The following is a 17,192-nucleotide window of genomic DNA, read 5'->3' as shown; positions in this document are numbered from 1 at the left end:
CCCTTAGACATTTCAGGCTTTAAAACAGAAAAAACAGGCTTCCAGGAGACGAGAACAAATCTAAAGCCTCACAAAACCATCCCAGTGAGTGGAACAGACCTGTGTCAATATAGTGAATAACTTTTCCTACAAATACTAATTCTACATATATTTATAAACCCCCACCCCTTTTTTTTTAATATTCACTTTATATTCAGCTGTTAATGTGAAATACATCGTAGATTCTCATGGTACGTATTTATCCACATGCTAAAGAAAATCTATTATAAATCAAATTCAGTGTTGCTATATCACAAAGGAACTTTATTTAATAGAAATGGTGAATTAGGGCTTAACCCTGCCAGGTGCTGAGCAACCCCTGGAGGTTCTGAGCACCCTCAACTCCCATTGATGCTACAGACAGGTAGGTTTGCAATGCAGCTGGAGGTGTAATTACCAGATGAGGTATTGAATAAATATATAATTAGAGAATTAAAGTTAGGCTAAAGAAATATGTGTTGTAATGAAAGGCCCTAACTAGCAAGAAAGACCTTGAAAGTCAGGGCCGGCTCCAGGGTTTTGGCCGCCCCAAGCAGCCAAAAAAAAAAAAAAAAAAAAAGCCGCGATCGCGATCTGCGGCGGCAATTCGGCGGGAGGTCCTTTGCTCCCAGCGGGAGCGAGGGACCGTCTGCCGAATTGCCGCCGAATACCTGGACGTGCCGCCCCTCTCCGGAGCAGCCGCCCCAAGCACCTGCTTGCCAGGCTGGTGCCTGGAGCCGGCCCTTTTGAAGGTAATGAGTCATAAGGCCAGAAGGAATGAAATTGGGAGGATGTCTGGTTCAAAGAAGAACTAATGTAATAAGGGGAAGTTTTAAAAAGAAGGCCTCTTACTGATGATATAGGGTTGACTGCAGATGGTTTTAAGTAAGACAAAGAGAATTTGTCTTAAAATAAGTCCACATGGCTCTTCCCACCCCACATACCAGTGTTATTTAAAAAAATTAGGGCCTATGTGAACCCAGGTGCAAAGGAAAAACTGTTTGTCAGTAAGGAGGGGAAGAGATAGGGAAGAAAGGCTTTAGAGAGAAAGGAGGTTGAAAATCTTATATGGATTCAGAGTCAAAAGAAGGGTGAACTGTCTTAAATTAGTTTTTAGCTGAAGTCAGTGACTGGCAATGGCTTTGCTTGTTTGTTCAAGGGTATAAAAAAGTAAACTTTTAAAGGGTTCATTGCTAATACCTGCCTGACCATGTTGGCGCGGACTGATATGGGTCTAAGCATCCCTGTAAATATCTTGATCAAATGCTTATAAATGTTTTGTTACCGTTTGGGTGTAGTAGCCTGCCTGTTAGTTAGGCTTTTGGGGCAGGCTTAGCGCAACTGTATAAACACCATTTGGCTCTAGATTTAATAAAGGATTTTAGGGTTAAATTAGTGTGGAGGAAATACCCCGCCCGGCTAAACGGGAACCGCCAACGTGCGGTCGGGCGCTGCCCGCAGCCACGGAGGCAAGAACTAGTATTCGCAGCGACGGGAGCAACGTGGGTGTCGTTCTCCTTCGGGGCGCCCGCGGGTTGCCCGGGCGCTGACGTCCCAGACCCGCCTGCCCCGCCAGGAGCCGCTCGCTCCGCCTTCATCCCTGGCAGGCGCGCTCCGCAGGGAGCCAGGATGCCCCGCGATCGATGCTCTCGGCGGTTCTGTGGCTGGCTCGGTGTCTCGGAGTTTGATTGTCTCACCCGGAAGCCCGCGGAGCGAACGTCGGTTGCTTTGCTGCAGCCACAGTCGGACGGACGGAGGCGCCCGGCCTGGTGACGGTGGCGATGGAGGCGGCGGCGGATCCGCGGTACCCCCGGTCCTCCATCGAGGATGACTTCAACTACGGCAGCAACGTGGCCTCGGCCAGTGTCCACATCCGCATGGGTGAGACCCGGACTCGGGCCGGAGCCCCCCGTTAGCGCGTGGGGCTCCCCCTGCGGGGCCTGCCGGGGCCCCCTTTAGCTTGGACTCCCCCCTGCCCTCCCCTCCCCTCCCCCGCGGGGCCTTTACCCCGCGGTCCCCCGGTAGCCAAGGCGGTGACACTCTGGGTTCGCTGCCCCACAACCCCCGGCTGCTGCTTTCGCTCTCAGCTGGGGCGGACCGGCCCTAGTCTGCTTGGCTTTGCCAGTGTTTCACTTTCTGTTTTTTCCTGCGTACGCTCCGAGTGCTGCAATCCGAGGGGCAGACATTGTAACCCAGCTCCCTTCAGTAGGTCTAAAAACACCGGGTGGCTATTCTTTCTCCTAGTACCCAATCTAGGGTAATTCACCAAGCACTTACCCAGGATGAGTACAGTCCAGGGGAAGGTCAACCTGTTTTATTATCAAAAGTGGATTCAAAGATAATTCTAAGATTCATGTAAGAGGAATTTCCTGCTGTCCCATCTGCTTAATCCATCACTTGATGGTTATAGCTTTAATTGATATGTTACTCTCTTAACTTTCTGGATATAATTTATCTTTATGCAGAATCAGCGGAAAGTCAGTGCACCACTTACATCCAGTTTAAGCAGGACACAGGCCTTGCACTGGCATTCTGCACAAGGGTGAATTTCACCCTCTTTACTTGAGGTACTGTCTCTTATCAGAACACAGGAAAGAGGCTGTGAACTCTTCTATTCAGATTTGACTTTTTTTCTCACTAGGTGATTTAGTCTCTAGTATTCAGTTTGAACTTCAAGCATTGCTATGGACGAAACATAAATGTCAAATTTGGCTTCTAGAACTAGAATAACTTTTAAAAAAGTTAGGGAGACTGGAGGTTTTGAATGAAGGGAAAATAGCTACTATAGGTGTAGAAAAACAGATATTTTTTCTTGATCTTAAGAATTCAGATGGTGACAAGGTGAAGAGACTTTTTTTGCTCTAAATGTGTGGGTCTGTTTATAAACATATTCAATACACTTAAATCATTTGGGACTGTGTGTCTGCCAATACAGGATTTTTCAGCGGTCTTTTTTTATGTAGTATCCCAAGTAAGGGTCTTTTACCATCTTGGGAGACTGTTTTATCATCTAATAGCCTAAATTTTCTTTCTTTCCCGTTGCACCTAGTTATATCTCCACATACTGTGCAGGTGCATCAGAGCTGTATGGTGAAAGGACTGTTACTGCTTTGTTCTGTGACATGTTTTTATGCAGTTCAATAATTATATCAGTTTCTGTTGCTTCCATGTCACATTGCAAACTCAGATTGAATTTGCTGTCTATTTTAAGTCTTAAAATGTGATTCAGCAATGAGTATTCAAAGGTGTCATGTCATTTTTGTTTCTTTATCCCAGCTTTTCTACGAAAAGTCTACAGTATTCTTTCAATTCAAGTTCTTTTGACCACAGTGACGTCTGCGATTTTTCTCTACTCTACTCCAGTTCAGACGTTTGTGCATGAAAGGTAAAGTTCTTAAATGAAATGGGAAATCTTTTCAAAAAGTAAAATGTAGCTAGTGCAATGGTCACTTCGGAATTTGTGGGAGGGAAGGGAGAAAGGATATTTAATGATATTAATATTTTTACATCTCCCAGATATATTCTGAGTAAAACACCTTCTTTGTCTTTGGTTCTATAATTCTCTTTCATTGTATTTCTCTCTAGAAATCTTAGAATTTGACTAGATCTTGTTTACTTTCTTCCCATATTTCTCTTTCCTATCTTCTTATATATCCTGATCCTCTCTCTGCTGAGATACATGCCTTAATCATTTCATATCTCACCTAATGCCGTTTTCTTTCTTATGGTCTTCCTAAATCCCTGCTTTTTGACTCAGCATTTGGATGCTCTATAGTCAAACTGTCACTTTTGTGTCCCAGGAAGCTGGACCATATCGTGCTCCATCCTCAATCACCGTTTCTGGCTTCCTGGCCATTGCTGACTCACTGAGAATTACCCTGAAATTCTTCACATACCTGATTCTTTCTGCCTCAGAAATTGTATCCACTGCTCTCCAATGTTCCTTACTGTTTCTACTAGTGTCCCTTCACCACAACTGATCCTATTTGAGTTGTTTTTCCATCTGTATGATTCTATCTAGAACTTTCCCTCTCAGGCACTGTGCCACATACGCTCTTGTAATTTTGCCTTAACTTTTCTTTTCTCTCCAATTTCAATAAAACAGCATCACAAAATGCTATATAATAGATACCGTATAAAATATCAGAGGGGTAGCTGTGTTATTCTGAATCTGTAAAAAAGCAACAGAGGGTCCTGTGGCACCTTTAAGACTAACAGAAGTATTGGAGCATAAGCTTTCGTGGGTGAATGCCCACTTCATCAGACAGGAAGAACTACTGCACATGGACTCCTCCTGAGGGTCGAAATGACCGTCTGGACCTATACATAGAATGCTTCCGCCAACGTGCACAGGCAGAAATTGTGGAAAAACAACGTCGCTTGCCTCATAACCTAAGTCGTGCAGAACGCAATGCCATCCACACCCTGACATTATCATCAAAGAGGCTGACAAAGGAGGTGCTGTTGTCATCATGAACAGGTCTGACTACCGGAAGGAGGCTGCCAGACTACTCTCCAATACCAAATTCTACAAGCCACTTTCCTCAGATCCCACTGAGGAATACACTAAGAAACTGCACCATCTACTCAGGACACTCCCTACACTAACACAGGAACAAATCAACATACCCTTAGAGCCCCGACCGGGGTTATTCTATCTACTACCCAAGATCCACAAGCCTGGAAATCCTGGATGCCCCATCATCTCGGGCATTGGCACTCCCATTGAAGGACTGTCTGGATATGTGGACTCCCTACTCAGACCCTACGCCACCAGCACTCCCAGCTATCTCCGTGACACCACTGATTTCCTGAGAAGTCTGATGAAGTGGGCATTCACCCACGAAAGCTTATGCTCCAATACTTCTGTTAGTCTTAAAGGTGCCACAGGACCCTCTGTTGTGTATAAAATATTTACTTGATTATATTTATAAACCATGTCTACACTACAGCTTAGGTCGGTATAACTTCTGTTGTTCAGGGGTGTGAATGAGCAACACACTCCTGAGCGACATAAGTTATACTGACCTAAGCGCAGGTGTAGATAGTGCTGTGTCGGCAGGAGAGCTCTCTTTCATCAGCTTAGAGCATCTGCACTAGCAGCGCTACAGTGCTATAAGCTCTGTAGTGTAGACATGGTCATAGCTGGAAACCCCCCATCTAATTCAGAAACTTTTTATGTTTTGCTTGGGGAACTACTTTATGCATTTCATTTCAGCAGCGAATTACTAGTTAATGTTTATGTTGAATTCTGTGTGATTAGAGCATAAAATTACTCGTATGTGTTTGCACAATCAGAACCCATGTGTAGAAGTATTATGGATTTTTTTTATTTACAGTTAACAACAATATCTTCTTACATTTTGCATATGTAATAGGCTTATTTTTTCCTGTCCAAACACAAGCATAATAGATCACTGTTTTAGATCCAGCTAATAGATCTCTGAACAGCCTGTATCTTTTGGTATAAGGAACTCTCACGCCCCTCAATTTAGTGTTACTGTAGACATATGTTGTAAGTATTAGCTTCTTAAGAAAACCTGAGAAGTAGTGTTACTACTTTTATTTAACTCTGACTTTCCTGTGTCAAACTTTACAGCCCTGCTTTGCTTTTGGTATCTGTGCTTGGATCTTTGGTTATGATTTTAGCACTAACCCTGTATAGACATCAGCATCCTGTTAATTTATACCTACTCTTCGGATTTGTAAGTATCCTTATAACTTCATTCTTTACAAGAGTAATGCTTAATGAAAATGTTAATTGCAAACAGCTTTTTAAAACAAACCAGTGGTTGCTAATTTATTTCATTGTACCTTTTTGCGAAGTATAGTATAAAATTCTTAGCCAGTTTGAATTTTTGTATGCTTCGGCCACACCTTGTTCCCTGATATCCTCCATTCAGTCTTCTGCAAGCTTCCTTATGGAAAGAATACATTGTCTTGGGGCTTTAAATAGGCTTCAGCAAAGTTTTCGTTTCTTTTTTTTTTGTTTTGTTTTCTTTCTTTTTTAATATCTCCCTTGACTTTAAGGCCTTTTTTGGCTATAAGATGCTGAATAGGAAACATGGGACTCAAGGAAATTTCTATGTTACCATACGTACTAAACCGTTAAATAGTTGATAACAGAGATCAAGCACAGTTGCTGATAGGAACCAGTAGTGGCTTCTACTGTAGAAGATTAAAATCTATTTTCTCCTTCTTGATATTAAGAGTTTTGAGCATCTTTCCAATCCAAAGAACATATGAATGAGCTAATCTCAAATTTTTATTCCCATGCATGAGAGTATATAACTACCAGTCAGCCCAATGTAGAATTTTGTAGTTATCACAGTCACCCTCTGACAGCCTAAGGAATTCTTGTCCCAAGTAATGGGACAGTTCAGTCTGCCAAAAAGAGGCGCGTTGGTTGCACCACTAGCATTCCTCTGGCTTTGACATCTTGGAAGAAGTGGAGTAAATTGTATTCTTCAAATCTGAAGATAGCTACCAGGTTCTCCTGTCTTATAAGACACAAAGATGTTTTCTCCAAAAACCATGCAGGGGATCAGTTATCTTAATTGGAATGTAGATTTATATTTATCTGTTTCTGAACTTGTGATGCAGAAAACTTTCAGGGTTTATTCCAGTTGTTTAAAATAGTTTTCGTCAAAGTTGCATCCAAGTACAGTATGGAATGTTGCATTCCAATAGTTTTCCTCAACAGTTTAAACATTACACACTGCAAAAAGGATAGGACAAAACTGTAAGTTTGGGACATAATAGATTTAAAGAAAGTGAGGGCTCAGAACAGGTATTCCCGAGGAAATTCTGTGCCAAAAAATTAAAAATTATGCAAGCAATATTTTAAAATTCTGCAAATTTTATTGGTCAGTAAATAAATGTGGCTCCAGCATGGCAGTGGGGAGCACAGGTCACTGGCTGCACTGAGGTGGGAATCACCCCGAAGACCCCACCTCCTCCAGTACATGGACTTGGCAGTGAGGCTGCACCCGACCCTGATGCAGTGGCAAGGGGCTGGGCTGGCCCCAGAAATACCAGGTGTGGGTAGGCAGGCTCAGCCCAGCAGGATCCAAGTGTGGAGGGCCTTAGTGGGGGCGGGATCCAGGTGTGGGGTGAGAGGTTTCTGTGTGCGGCAGTCTGGGTGCGGGTGGCTCACTGGCAGATCTGGATGCACAGGGCTCGTTGGGGGGGGTTCCAGGTGCAGGGGCAATGGGATTCTGCAGGGGATCCAGGTGAAGGTGGTTGGGGCTCAGCGGGGGGAGAGGGAGCCTGGGTTTGGGGAGATGGGGTTTGGCGGGGGAGGGGGGGTCTGGGTGCTGAGGAAGTGGGGCTGGGTGGGGTCCAAGTGCAGCTGGTTGGGGCTCAGTGCGGTGGGGATCTGGTGGGGGGCTCATCAGGGAGTTCAGGTGTAGGGGGCTGGGGCTCGTCGAGGTGAGGGTTCAATGGGCCTGCTTAATGGGGGAGCCCCAGTTGCTGCTGAGAGGATGCCGCATGCTGGGCTCCTGCTTCCCCGCACGATTCCCCTTTCCTCTTTTCTTCCCCATCTCTTCCTCCCCCACTGCTACTCCTCCATCCTCCTCCCCCTGCCCTGTTCCACCCCTCCTTCCTTCCACACTGCCTCTTCCCCTCCCCCCCGCCTCCTTCCCTCATTTCCCCCACCCGCCACTTACCCAGCCCCACTGTGGACACTCACTGTTGCATAGAAAACAGGAAGGCTCCCAGCACATAGGATTGCATGACTGGCACTAGGACCCAGGAGGCAGCATTCAGCTGCAGAATCATTGGAGCCCAGGCACAGCCTCCTTCAGCTGGACAGCTCTGCGCTTGCAGAAATTGGGAGGGGGGGAGTGCCACCGATACCTCACCTCTGTTTGGGGGGAGCAATGCCCCCCCCCCAAAACTGCGCCCATGGTCATCCCCACACCCCCGCCCTTGGCTTCCCTTTGCTTCCCTGTCATTTTCTGCAGGGATGCAAAGGAATGGGGGGGGGGGGGCATTTTCTGCAGGCATGCAGTACCACAGAATTCTCCCAAGAGTAAACAGGATAAAAACAGCCAAGGTACTGTTCCGAAAACTGTTTTTCCCCCTCATGTTTCTTTAATGAATATTAAAACGAAGGAAAATTCCAAGTTTTGTTTCAGTCTTGTGCCAATACAACAGTAGTGGATTTTTATTTCAAGCTAATTGGTCAAGGGAAAGAAGTTAAGGACACAAGTACATACTTCCACCTCATAGTCCTAAAATTCCCTCTAAGAAAGTATTTTAATACTGAAAAATATACAGACAGAGAAACTGAAAACAGTTCAGTTATAATAACAGTTCTGATAAACCTACCTACCTTTTTATTGTTATTTAAGGGAAATTTGTTAGGCACATTACTTAAAATTGTCATGTAGCATAACTGGAGAAGGAGATACATGTAATTTTTATTTTACAGCCTAACAATTATGCTCTCTACTGGATAGCAAGACATACTGTATTTTCCATTTTTTGTCTTACTGAGAGTTTTATTTTTTAAAACTGAAAGTTTTTTAACAAACTAACATGTTTCTATAGCACACGGTACATTCTACATATAGTAAAAGATTATGTAGCAAAATACTTAAACTACAAACTGGCGAATGTGTACAGTGTTTTCATACGAATATCTTTAGTTTATGCTTTTTTTTTCTATTTCTTCTCATAGACCCTTTTGGAAGCGTTGACTGTTGCTATTACAGGTAAACGTTAGTCATTCTAATACTGCCTGTTGATTTCAGACAGAAATAGGGAAAGGAATCGGACACGTTGCACCCATTGCTGATTAAAACTGCCAAATGTGGCCTGGCTGGTGATGGAGCTCTTATTTTGGATTTGCACACGATTTCAACACGTGTAGCAAAGTCACGGGAGCAGCGGGAGGAAATCAGATTGTCATTCTTTCTTCCTGTTAAATAGAAAAAATAGAAGTTCTACATTTGCTTTGTACCCCTATGACTTGACTGTTAAAGAGCAGAAGAAAAGATGCCACTTTCCCATTGCAGGAATGGGATTAGTACTCTCTCTTCCCTCTCTGCTCTTGGATCGGGCTTTCCTTGCACAAGTCTGACAATGTTTTTTAGCACAGGTACAAAAGATTTGACATGCCCATTTAAGAAAGCTAACCCTATACCAGAAATGTTAAGAACCAGCAAACGTAGAAGCATATGTTACATGCGTATTGTACGTATGAGTCTCAAGATTGTTAGGTCAAATCTAACCAGCTCTCACATTGACAGTCTATAAATATAAAACACTCATCATGATGTTTAAGCATTTATTAAATCAAAAATCTTGTTCTATTATATGCATAGTGTACTATTTTTTAAATGATAATTTACTTTTTTCTGTTTACAGTGACTTTCTATGATGTATCAGTTGTCTTACAAGCTTTTATTCTGACTACTGCTGTGTTTCTTGGGTTGACTGTGTATACTTTGCAGTCCAAGAGAGATTTCAGCAAATTTGGAGCAGGGTAGGTTCCCTTATTAGACTATCTTAAAAGCACAAGTATTACAGATACAGGAATAAAAGTCAGGTCTACAGAAAGCTGAGTTGTGTAATTGATTTAAGGGAATCTTATGGGTGTTCTGAGTTTTAATTTTTGTTTTTATATAGGCCCCTCCTTTGGCAAATAGTGTATTTTGCAGTTTTGTTATTTATGTTAACAATTTTAAAACTATAATCTTAGTATTACACTAGCAAACTATTTATTTGTATTTTCCACTGAAATATTAGGGAACTTTCAAATAGCAAATCATCAACAGCAGTTTTCATTGCTACCTGCAACAGAGAGATTTAATGTTAGGGTTGGCATCTTAGAGGTGGGTGGGTGTGAAGGGGTGTTTGTGTGTATTCACATATATATGCGAATAAATGTTAGACTATTCAAGGTGTTTTTCTGTGGGATGGAAAAATTTGAAGAAAATTTTGAAATAATAGTAATATAGCTAACACACAAATGTCTTTTTTTTCCAGGCTGTTTGCTTGCTTGTGGATTTTCATCCTCTCCAGTCTCCTGAGGGTAAGATATATTGTGTTCAGGGCTAGAAGTGATTGTTTGACATAATTAGTAACTAAAACAAAATACTTAGCACCTAATTATATATATATAATTTTTAAAAGAGTACAATTGTTAGAATAGGACATGCTTGAGAACTCAGAGAGTAAAATCTATACAAGTCTTGGAATAGAATTATCAAAAGCACCAAAGTGACTTAGGATCATCAGTCTGATTTTCAATACACTTTGACTTTCAATAAGACCTGGGCTCCTAAGCCACTTGGGTCCTGTTGATAATTTTATCCTTGATCTATAATAAGCCAATGTATCATGTATGTGTCTCCAATTGGCTAACTCTAAAGGGAATTGACTACAAGTTAATATAGTGATGAATTATCTGTAATTAAACTTAAAATGTACTGCTCAGTCACCATTTTGTAGAAATCTTTCATTTATATTGTAAGATTAAAAGCGGTGGGTATTTGCTGATGCAATCTATGAACGTTATTGGCACAGGTTATGTTGTAACCTTTTGACCACATTTTTCAAATTGACTTCAGTAGGATGCTGTTTTTTTTTTTTTTTTTTTTTGGCACTGTAAAATTGGGAGTATGTTTGATTGGGAAAGAACTTAATCAAACTATATTTCTGGGTTGACGGGATGCAGGCAGAATGGCCACTTTTTTTTTTTTCTCTTCATTGTCCTTCACTATTACTGTCCTGAAAGTAGAGCTTCCTCTGAGGCATTGCTTCTAATGACACAAATTTGGAATGATAGGGATAGACCAGCTGTTCTCAAACTGGGGGTCGGGACCCCAAAGTGGGTTGGGATCCCATTTTAACGGGGTCACCAGGGACAGCATTAGACTTGCTGGGACCCAGGGCAGAAGCCCAAACTCTACCCCCACCCAGAGGGTGGCGGGGCTCAGTCTTCGTCCTCCTCCTGGGGTCATGTAGTAACTTTGTTGTCAGAAGGGGGTTGTGGTGCAATGGAAGTTTGAGAACCCCTGGGATAGATAACATTGAAGGCCTGGTAGGAATTTGTCTGGTTTTTGATAAGCTGGCTCTAGCATACAGCCTGCACTTTTTTGCAGAAAATACATGTTCAGTTTGTCATTGTCTTACTCCTTGCGTTTGGAATACTGCAAAAGCAGTGTGCTTAGCCTCTGGGCAGTACTTTGCGTCACCCAGTAGCAACCCCCCAGCTCATTTAGGCCCTTATCCTGCAAATACTTATGCATATGCTTAACTTCACTACCATGAGTAGTCTTACTGAATCAGTAGTATATGTGTAAATATACTGAGTTTTGAAGTAAATCATATCTAATTCACATCTCCCAGAAGAATGGCGACACTGACCTAAGACCTCAAGGGTGGGGGTGTTAATTTGAGTGAGGAAAACAAAAGTTTGGAATTTCCTCTTCTACTACTGGCTTTTAGCAATATGTATATTCCTGTACAAGGGCAAAATATTTACAATTGTCTAGTTGTAATTTTGTTTTCATACTAAAGTGCCTTTGTATAAGAAATTTGAACTTACAAATGTTTTCCCTTCTCACGTTATCATTTGGTTATAGCTGTTTTTCTATAGTGAGACAATAGAGCTGTTGTTTGCTGCTGCGGGAGCGCTGCTGTTCTGCGGATTTATCATCTATGACACTCATTTGCTGATGCACAGACTGTCCCCTGAAGAGTATATATTGGCTGCCATTAATCTCTACTTAGATATCATCAATCTGTTCTTGCACCTGCTGCGCCTACTAGAAGCATTAAATAAAAAATAATTGTAGGCGATCTGTAGTGAAACTCCTCCTCAAATAGTTAAATTTGGTTTATAGAGGGTTGTGTCTAAATAAGGTTGGTTTTGATTATATACAAACTGCAGTATATTTTGAGACTGAATTTTCCTGTTTTTCCATTCCATGGTTACTGAATCTTTTTCTTAGAAATGAAAGGGTTTTATGTAACTGAGTTTCTGCTCAAAATATATATTTTACTTTAATTGCACACTGCAGCCATTTCAGTTACTTTTGTAAAGGCTTTATTTGTGACCAAGGTAGCTTTTGATGAAAATGCTTGTCAACTTCTGATAGCCCTAACATGAACAGTCAGAAAATCCCATCATTTTATTTCTGCTATCCTATAATTGTTCTGGATGGTTCCTTTGGAATCATAAGTCTGTCTGGATAGTATAAAATCAAGCCTCTTCATTTTGTTAGTGTATAGTGATATTTTACATAAGCTAAAATTTTGTCATTCTAAAAATGTATATTAGTGGGCTCTTGATTTGAAAGCCTTGGAATTATTAACTAGTAAAACATAACTACACTTCCTTTAAAATATTTTAATCTACTCTGGTTTAGAGCTATGAGATTATTTTATTACCAAGGTCAAGTATAAACAGAACAATATAGAGAGTTAGATTGCTCAATTATTTATTGCCTATCTTTCAGCTGTTGATTAACATAAATATCATTGAAAGATGGAATGTGGTTTTGCGCGTATAAAAATGTTGACTCACCATTGAATTATAAATGTTTGCATGCATTAAGATTGGAAAATCGTAATCCTAAAATCTGTTCATCTAGCTGTATGAATTGGAGAGCTCCAAAAATCACATATCTGAGAGAACTAAAAATGTAAACCATTGCTTAGCAGCAGTACTTGTAACTTGGGAGACCTGGGTACTGTTGAAATGTGGGTTCTCTTTTCCAGGCTGGTGAAATTTTGGAATGCCAGTAAGGGGAGGCAAAGTGAAAGTTGTTTTTAGCAATAAAGAACTGGGATAGTTTAAGACCAGGTATGCATTTGGCTGGCTGAGATGTTGGTCAAGGAGGACTGTAAATTAATGTTCTACTTGCTCTTATATTTGAGCTGTATTAAGAAATATAATAAAATTTTAAATGTTTAGTAACAAGGTCAGATGTCTCAGTCTTTGGGGTTATTTACATTGTGTGTGTTTACTGTTAGTTTTATCTAGAAAATAGTACCTTATTTTCCTCGGGTTTTATCAGCAAATAAAATGTTGGATGTGTTGAACACATTATTTAGTATCAGAATATGATCAATCGTGAAACAAAAGCCAGGAAGACTAACTTAGCCATCCTCCAGTATAGCTAATGTGTACGTTTATTAACTGTTGAAGGACCAAGTTCTCCTAGGTATTTTCACCCTGCGTCAGGGGGCTTTTTACTAGATAAAGCATTTTCCTCTAAGTAAACTAGTGTCTAATTCAACAGCTCAGATCTGTCTCTGTACTCCTGGGCAAAGCAGCAGTGCCTTGCAAACAGTGACCCACTGTCTAGACTCTAGAGCAGTGGCTCTCACACTTTTTTACTGGTGACCCCTTTCACGTAGCAACCTCTGAGTGTGACCCCCCCCTTATAAATTAAAAACACTTTTTACATATTTAACACCATTATAAATACTGGCAGCAAAGCGGAGTTTGAGGTGGCGGTTGACAGCTCATGACCCCTCATGTAATAAGCTCGCAACCCCCTGAGAGGTCCCAATCCCCAGTTTGAGAACCCCTGCTCTGGAGACTAGAATACTGGGTAATGCCTCAGTTTCTGTAGCTGTTCCGCTCCAAGACCAGCAGGGGTCTGGCCGCAGGGCTGCTGTTGCTGCACAGCAGCTCCCTGGGAGACTGACTGCAGAGAGGAGCCATGGCCCAGCCAAGATTGATCCCGTGCCAGCTAGGGACCCCAGCTTCGCGCTGGTCGCCACGTGCCTGGACCCACGCGCACTCCCTTTTTCAGGAGACGTTTGCTACAGCCGCCCCCGCTCTGAACAGGTTAACTCAGCAGCTCACAAGCCCCGCCCCCTGAATGTGGCTCTATACGTGCACGGGTTCCACCAGTACCCCGCCCCGCAGGGCTGCGCACGCGGCCGCACAGACACCGGAAGGCAAGTGCTGTTGAGCAACTGGCAGTTGGGCGCGTGGGGGAGCCGGCTCCGTGCGACTCTCGGTGAGTGGATTATGGAGCGCGCGGCCCCGGCCGGGAGGTGCCTACGTGCGGCCCCTGCCCAGTGAAGCGTCCGAGCCCGGCGGTGGCGTGCTCCGCCGGGGCCTTCCCGAACGGGGGGAGGGGTATGCGCGGCCGCCTGTGAGTGTGTCGCGGGGCGGGTCTGGGCGGAGACCTTTCCCCTGTAGCGACTCCCCCCGCTCGAGCCGCGCTCCAGCCCACGGGCCGCGCCCGCTCTTACCTGGGAAACCCGGGGCACGTGGGCTACACGCGGCTCGGGGGCGGGGCCAGTTCACGGCTGTGTCCAGCGAGTGAGTGGGGCTGCTTGGAGCCCACCCACATCTCAGCACAGGGCTAGGGGCCGGGCTTCTCCGCGCCCACTCGGGGTCCGGGGTTTGTTGGGGGGCGAGGGGAAGTGGTTGGTTTAAATGTGAAGTGTCCAATTTTGGAAGCTAAGTTTGTTGTTTTTTGGGCACCTCTCCCTCATCTCAGCTAAAACGAAAAATGGCCAAGAGTTTAAGGAGTAAATGGAAGAGAAAGATGCGAGCTGAGAAAAGGAAGAAGAATGCGCCGAAGGAACTCAGCCGATTAAAAAACATTCTGAAAGCAAATGCTGATATTGTAATGGAGGAGGTTAAAGAAATAGCAACAGTCGTCACCCCCGAGAAAGTCAAAGATCAAGGTGGTGAGTTTGATTTTAATTTTGCAGCGCTATTTATTGGTCTCCAGAGGAAGAAACAACCTAGGTTCTGAAACATACAGCTGTGAATCTATGCGGTGGGTCAGACACTTCATGGATTCTGTTGGCTGAGCTCAGAGCACACCCATGGGGCTACTTGCATCCCTCCATTCCTCCCACTAACTCCCTGTGTGTGCCACCCTCCCATTGGCCTTTATTTCGTGGATTCCCTGCAAACACTTCCTCCCTCATGCCCCTCCCCACAACCACCTTTCTGGTTTTCAAGCCTGGAATGGAGTAGCAAGGGGGGTGGGGAGGGGAATTGCTTTTTTTAAAACTTGTTTTAAAACTTGTTTTTCATTCTAGTTGGTACTAGTGACCCTTCATTTCACCCATCAACACTAGAGAAAAGACAATATCTATAATCAATAGTAGCTCTTAACTGTAATAGCATAGTCCATGTTGTTCCTCTCTCCTAACAACAGACTCCATTACCAGCTCCTGCTCCTAAGTTCCATGGGTTTGCACACGCCCTCCCACATCGAGCAACTATCGCCTGCTCTCAGCAACAGATACTTGGCTTGGGGAAGAGCATCTGACCAAATGCACACTCCAGACCCGCTCCTTTGCCGTGGCAAACCGCATTATTTAGAAGGGATCACCCTGTGTTGCATTTTTTTGGAGGCACAAACAAATCTCTTATGGAAACTCCTGATACTGTCAATACCGAGACTAAAAAAATTGTGGCATGTTTGGAGAGAGATTATTTCGGTTACTGTTTGTAAATCTAGTGCTTCTAAGTATCCTGTATGAAGCTGATTCAGATGTTTTTATTGACTTTTGTAAATGCTTTCTTTTTTCAGACGAAGTGAAGATGGACACACAGATTAAAAGAAACAAAAAGAATCTTTTAGACCAACATGGACAGTACCCAGTATGGATGAATCCCAGACAGAGGAAGAAGCTTAAGGCAAAACGGGCTAAAGGAAAAAACAAATCCAAGGTGGCCAAGGGATTAGCATGGTAGCTTCGAAGAAGTTTGAAGGATGGGAAAGAGACTATGTAGAAAACGGAGGCCACCTCAGGCTGGGTCCAGCTACCAAGTGTAAATTATCATTAAGTCTGGAGACTCTATTAGATCAGAAATTGATGAAAGGGACATCAATTTTATATCTAGTTAACTCATTTTCTTTTAAATTAAGTGTTTCACCTGCCTTTGAGTCCTCTGACCAATATTTGTGGTTATGCATTTTTAAATATTTTTCTCACTTGTTGCTGTGTTGGTCTTGAACACAGGAACAACTGTAGAAACCATGGAACCACCTATGCACCGTAGGAGGTAAAATATTTTAACAGAAACATGTTCTGTAAATTGACAGTGTCCCTCTAATTTTCCCGTAGAGCTTTTTTTTTTTTTGAGTTCTGATATGTTTGTTTTAATATTGAAGTATTAAATTATGAAAACATATTGTGTGACTTTATATAGACATTATAAACTGAAATTTGGTTCAAATTGAAACATTGAAAACCCAAGACCAATAAAAATGTTGCTATTAATTATTTTTAAAAACTCAAATAGAAATGGTTATTTTTAAACAAAGAAACCTTCTGTTTGCAACCCAAACATTATCCTACTGAGAAACTGAAAGTAAAATAGACTTAATGGATTTTCATTGTCCATCTGAAAGAATGCAAAGGCATAAATAAAAATAAAATAAATATAAACTATACTTTAAACATTTTTCTGAACAGTTGTAATATAGGTAAATAAACATGTTGGCAATACACGTGTGATTTTTTTTTTTTTAAAGTAGACAACTATCTCCTTAATTTGGTATTCATGTATCCTACTTTACGGAGTAGACACAAGATCCCAAGTATCATGTGATTACATAGCAAATGCTATTTAACTGCATCCAGTTACCCGTTGCATATTAATCAACAATAGTACATAATGACAGATATGAGCATGTTACCCTATATCTTTACAAGAAAGGCTCTTGTTTCAAAAATGAATATAATTAAGATCCCACTCATGCAATATGTTGCCCACTTAAGGATCTTTTACCCACAGATCCCCACCCATGTAAAGTGTATTCCAGAACTGGGACCTAAGTATTCTGATTGCCCAATGGTTACATGGCGGTATGTGTAATAGGTGGTAACTGCAACACAAAGGAAATAAGATTTATGCTTTTTAGAATAAAAAGATACCAGTTTAAGGGACTATATTAAAAACAAACAAATGTTGGTCAGCTTGGTGTTGTTGTTACACTGGGCCGCCCAGAGGATTCAGGGGGCTTGGGGCAAAGCAATTTTGGGGGTCCCATCCATTAAAAAAAGTTGCAATACTATAGTAACATGTATTTGGAAATGTAAAAAATAACTAGTGAAATACATTCAAAAATTAATTTGTAATAATTTGAAAAAACACTAAATACATTATTAAAAACATTAAATGCTTTAATGGGATGTATACATTTGCAATTACATAATGGGCTGTTGCTGGG

The 17,192-nt window shown here is 42.2% G+C and overlaps 2 protein-coding genes across 3 annotated transcripts; both read left to right on the top strand.

Moving 5' to 3' along the window:
* The first annotated feature begins 1,692 nt into the window (after positions 1–1,692).
* TMBIM4 (transmembrane BAX inhibitor motif containing 4) lies at positions 1,693–12,458 on the top strand. The gene is made up of 7 exons (XM_034770776.1): positions 1,693–1,899; positions 3,295–3,403; positions 5,618–5,723; positions 8,705–8,738; positions 9,394–9,511; positions 10,015–10,060; positions 11,616–12,458. The coding sequence occupies exons 1-7, from the start codon at positions 1,800–1,802 to the stop codon at positions 11,820–11,822; spliced, it is 720 nt and encodes a 239-aa protein (XP_034626667.1). The 5' UTR covers positions 1,693–1,799; the 3' UTR covers positions 11,823–12,458.
* Positions 12,459–13,576: 1,118 nt separating this feature from the next.
* Positions 13,577–17,035, top strand: LLPH (LLP homolog, long-term synaptic facilitation factor). 2 transcript variants are annotated; one of them, XM_034770762.1, is made up of 3 exons: positions 13,577–14,006; positions 14,496–14,685; positions 15,546–17,035. In XM_034770762.1, exons 2-3 carry the CDS (start codon positions 14,508–14,510, stop codon positions 15,707–15,709), a joined length of 342 nt encoding a protein of 113 aa, XP_034626653.1. In that variant the 5' UTR covers positions 13,577–14,006; positions 14,496–14,507; the 3' UTR covers positions 15,710–17,035. The 2 variants fall into 2 exon arrangements, with proteins under 2 accessions (XP_034626653.1, XP_034626643.1); XM_034770752.1 differs by having other exon boundaries at positions 13,884–14,006; positions 14,496–14,688.
* The last annotated feature ends 157 nt before the right edge of the window (positions 17,036–17,192 follow it).

Source organism: Trachemys scripta, chromosome 1, assembly GCF_013100865.1.
Source record: "Trachemys scripta elegans isolate TJP31775 chromosome 1, CAS_Tse_1.0, whole genome shotgun sequence".
NCBI lineage: Eukaryota > Metazoa > Chordata > Testudines > Emydidae > Trachemys > Trachemys scripta.
The sequence above is the reverse complement of the archived record's forward strand: the minus strand, read 5'-3'. Positions and strand labels throughout refer to the sequence as shown.

What these genes read in the sequence shown, in the direction of transcription:
- LLPH (XM_034770752.1), top strand. Translation starts at nt 14,508, where the DNA reads ATGGCCAAGAGTTTAAGGAGTAAATGGAAGAGAAAGATGCGAGCTGAG. An exon ending in GAAAGTCAAAGATCAAGGTG is followed by an intron (nt 14,689 to 15,545) that starts GTGAGTTTGATT and finishes TTCTTTTTTCAG; the next exon opens with ACGAAGTGAAGATGGACACA.
- TMBIM4 (XM_034770776.1), top strand. Translation starts at nt 1,800, where the DNA reads ATGGAGGCGGCGGCGGATCCGCGGTACCCCCGGTCCTCCATCGAGGAT. An exon ending in CAGTGTCCACATCCGCATGG is followed by an intron (nt 1,900 to 3,294) that starts GTGAGACCCGGA and finishes TCTTTATCCCAG; the next exon opens with CTTTTCTACGAAAAGTCTAC. An exon ending in TATACCTACTCTTCGGATTT is followed by an intron (nt 5,724 to 8,704) that starts GTAAGTATCCTT and finishes TTCTTCTCATAG; the next exon opens with ACCCTTTTGGAAGCGTTGAC.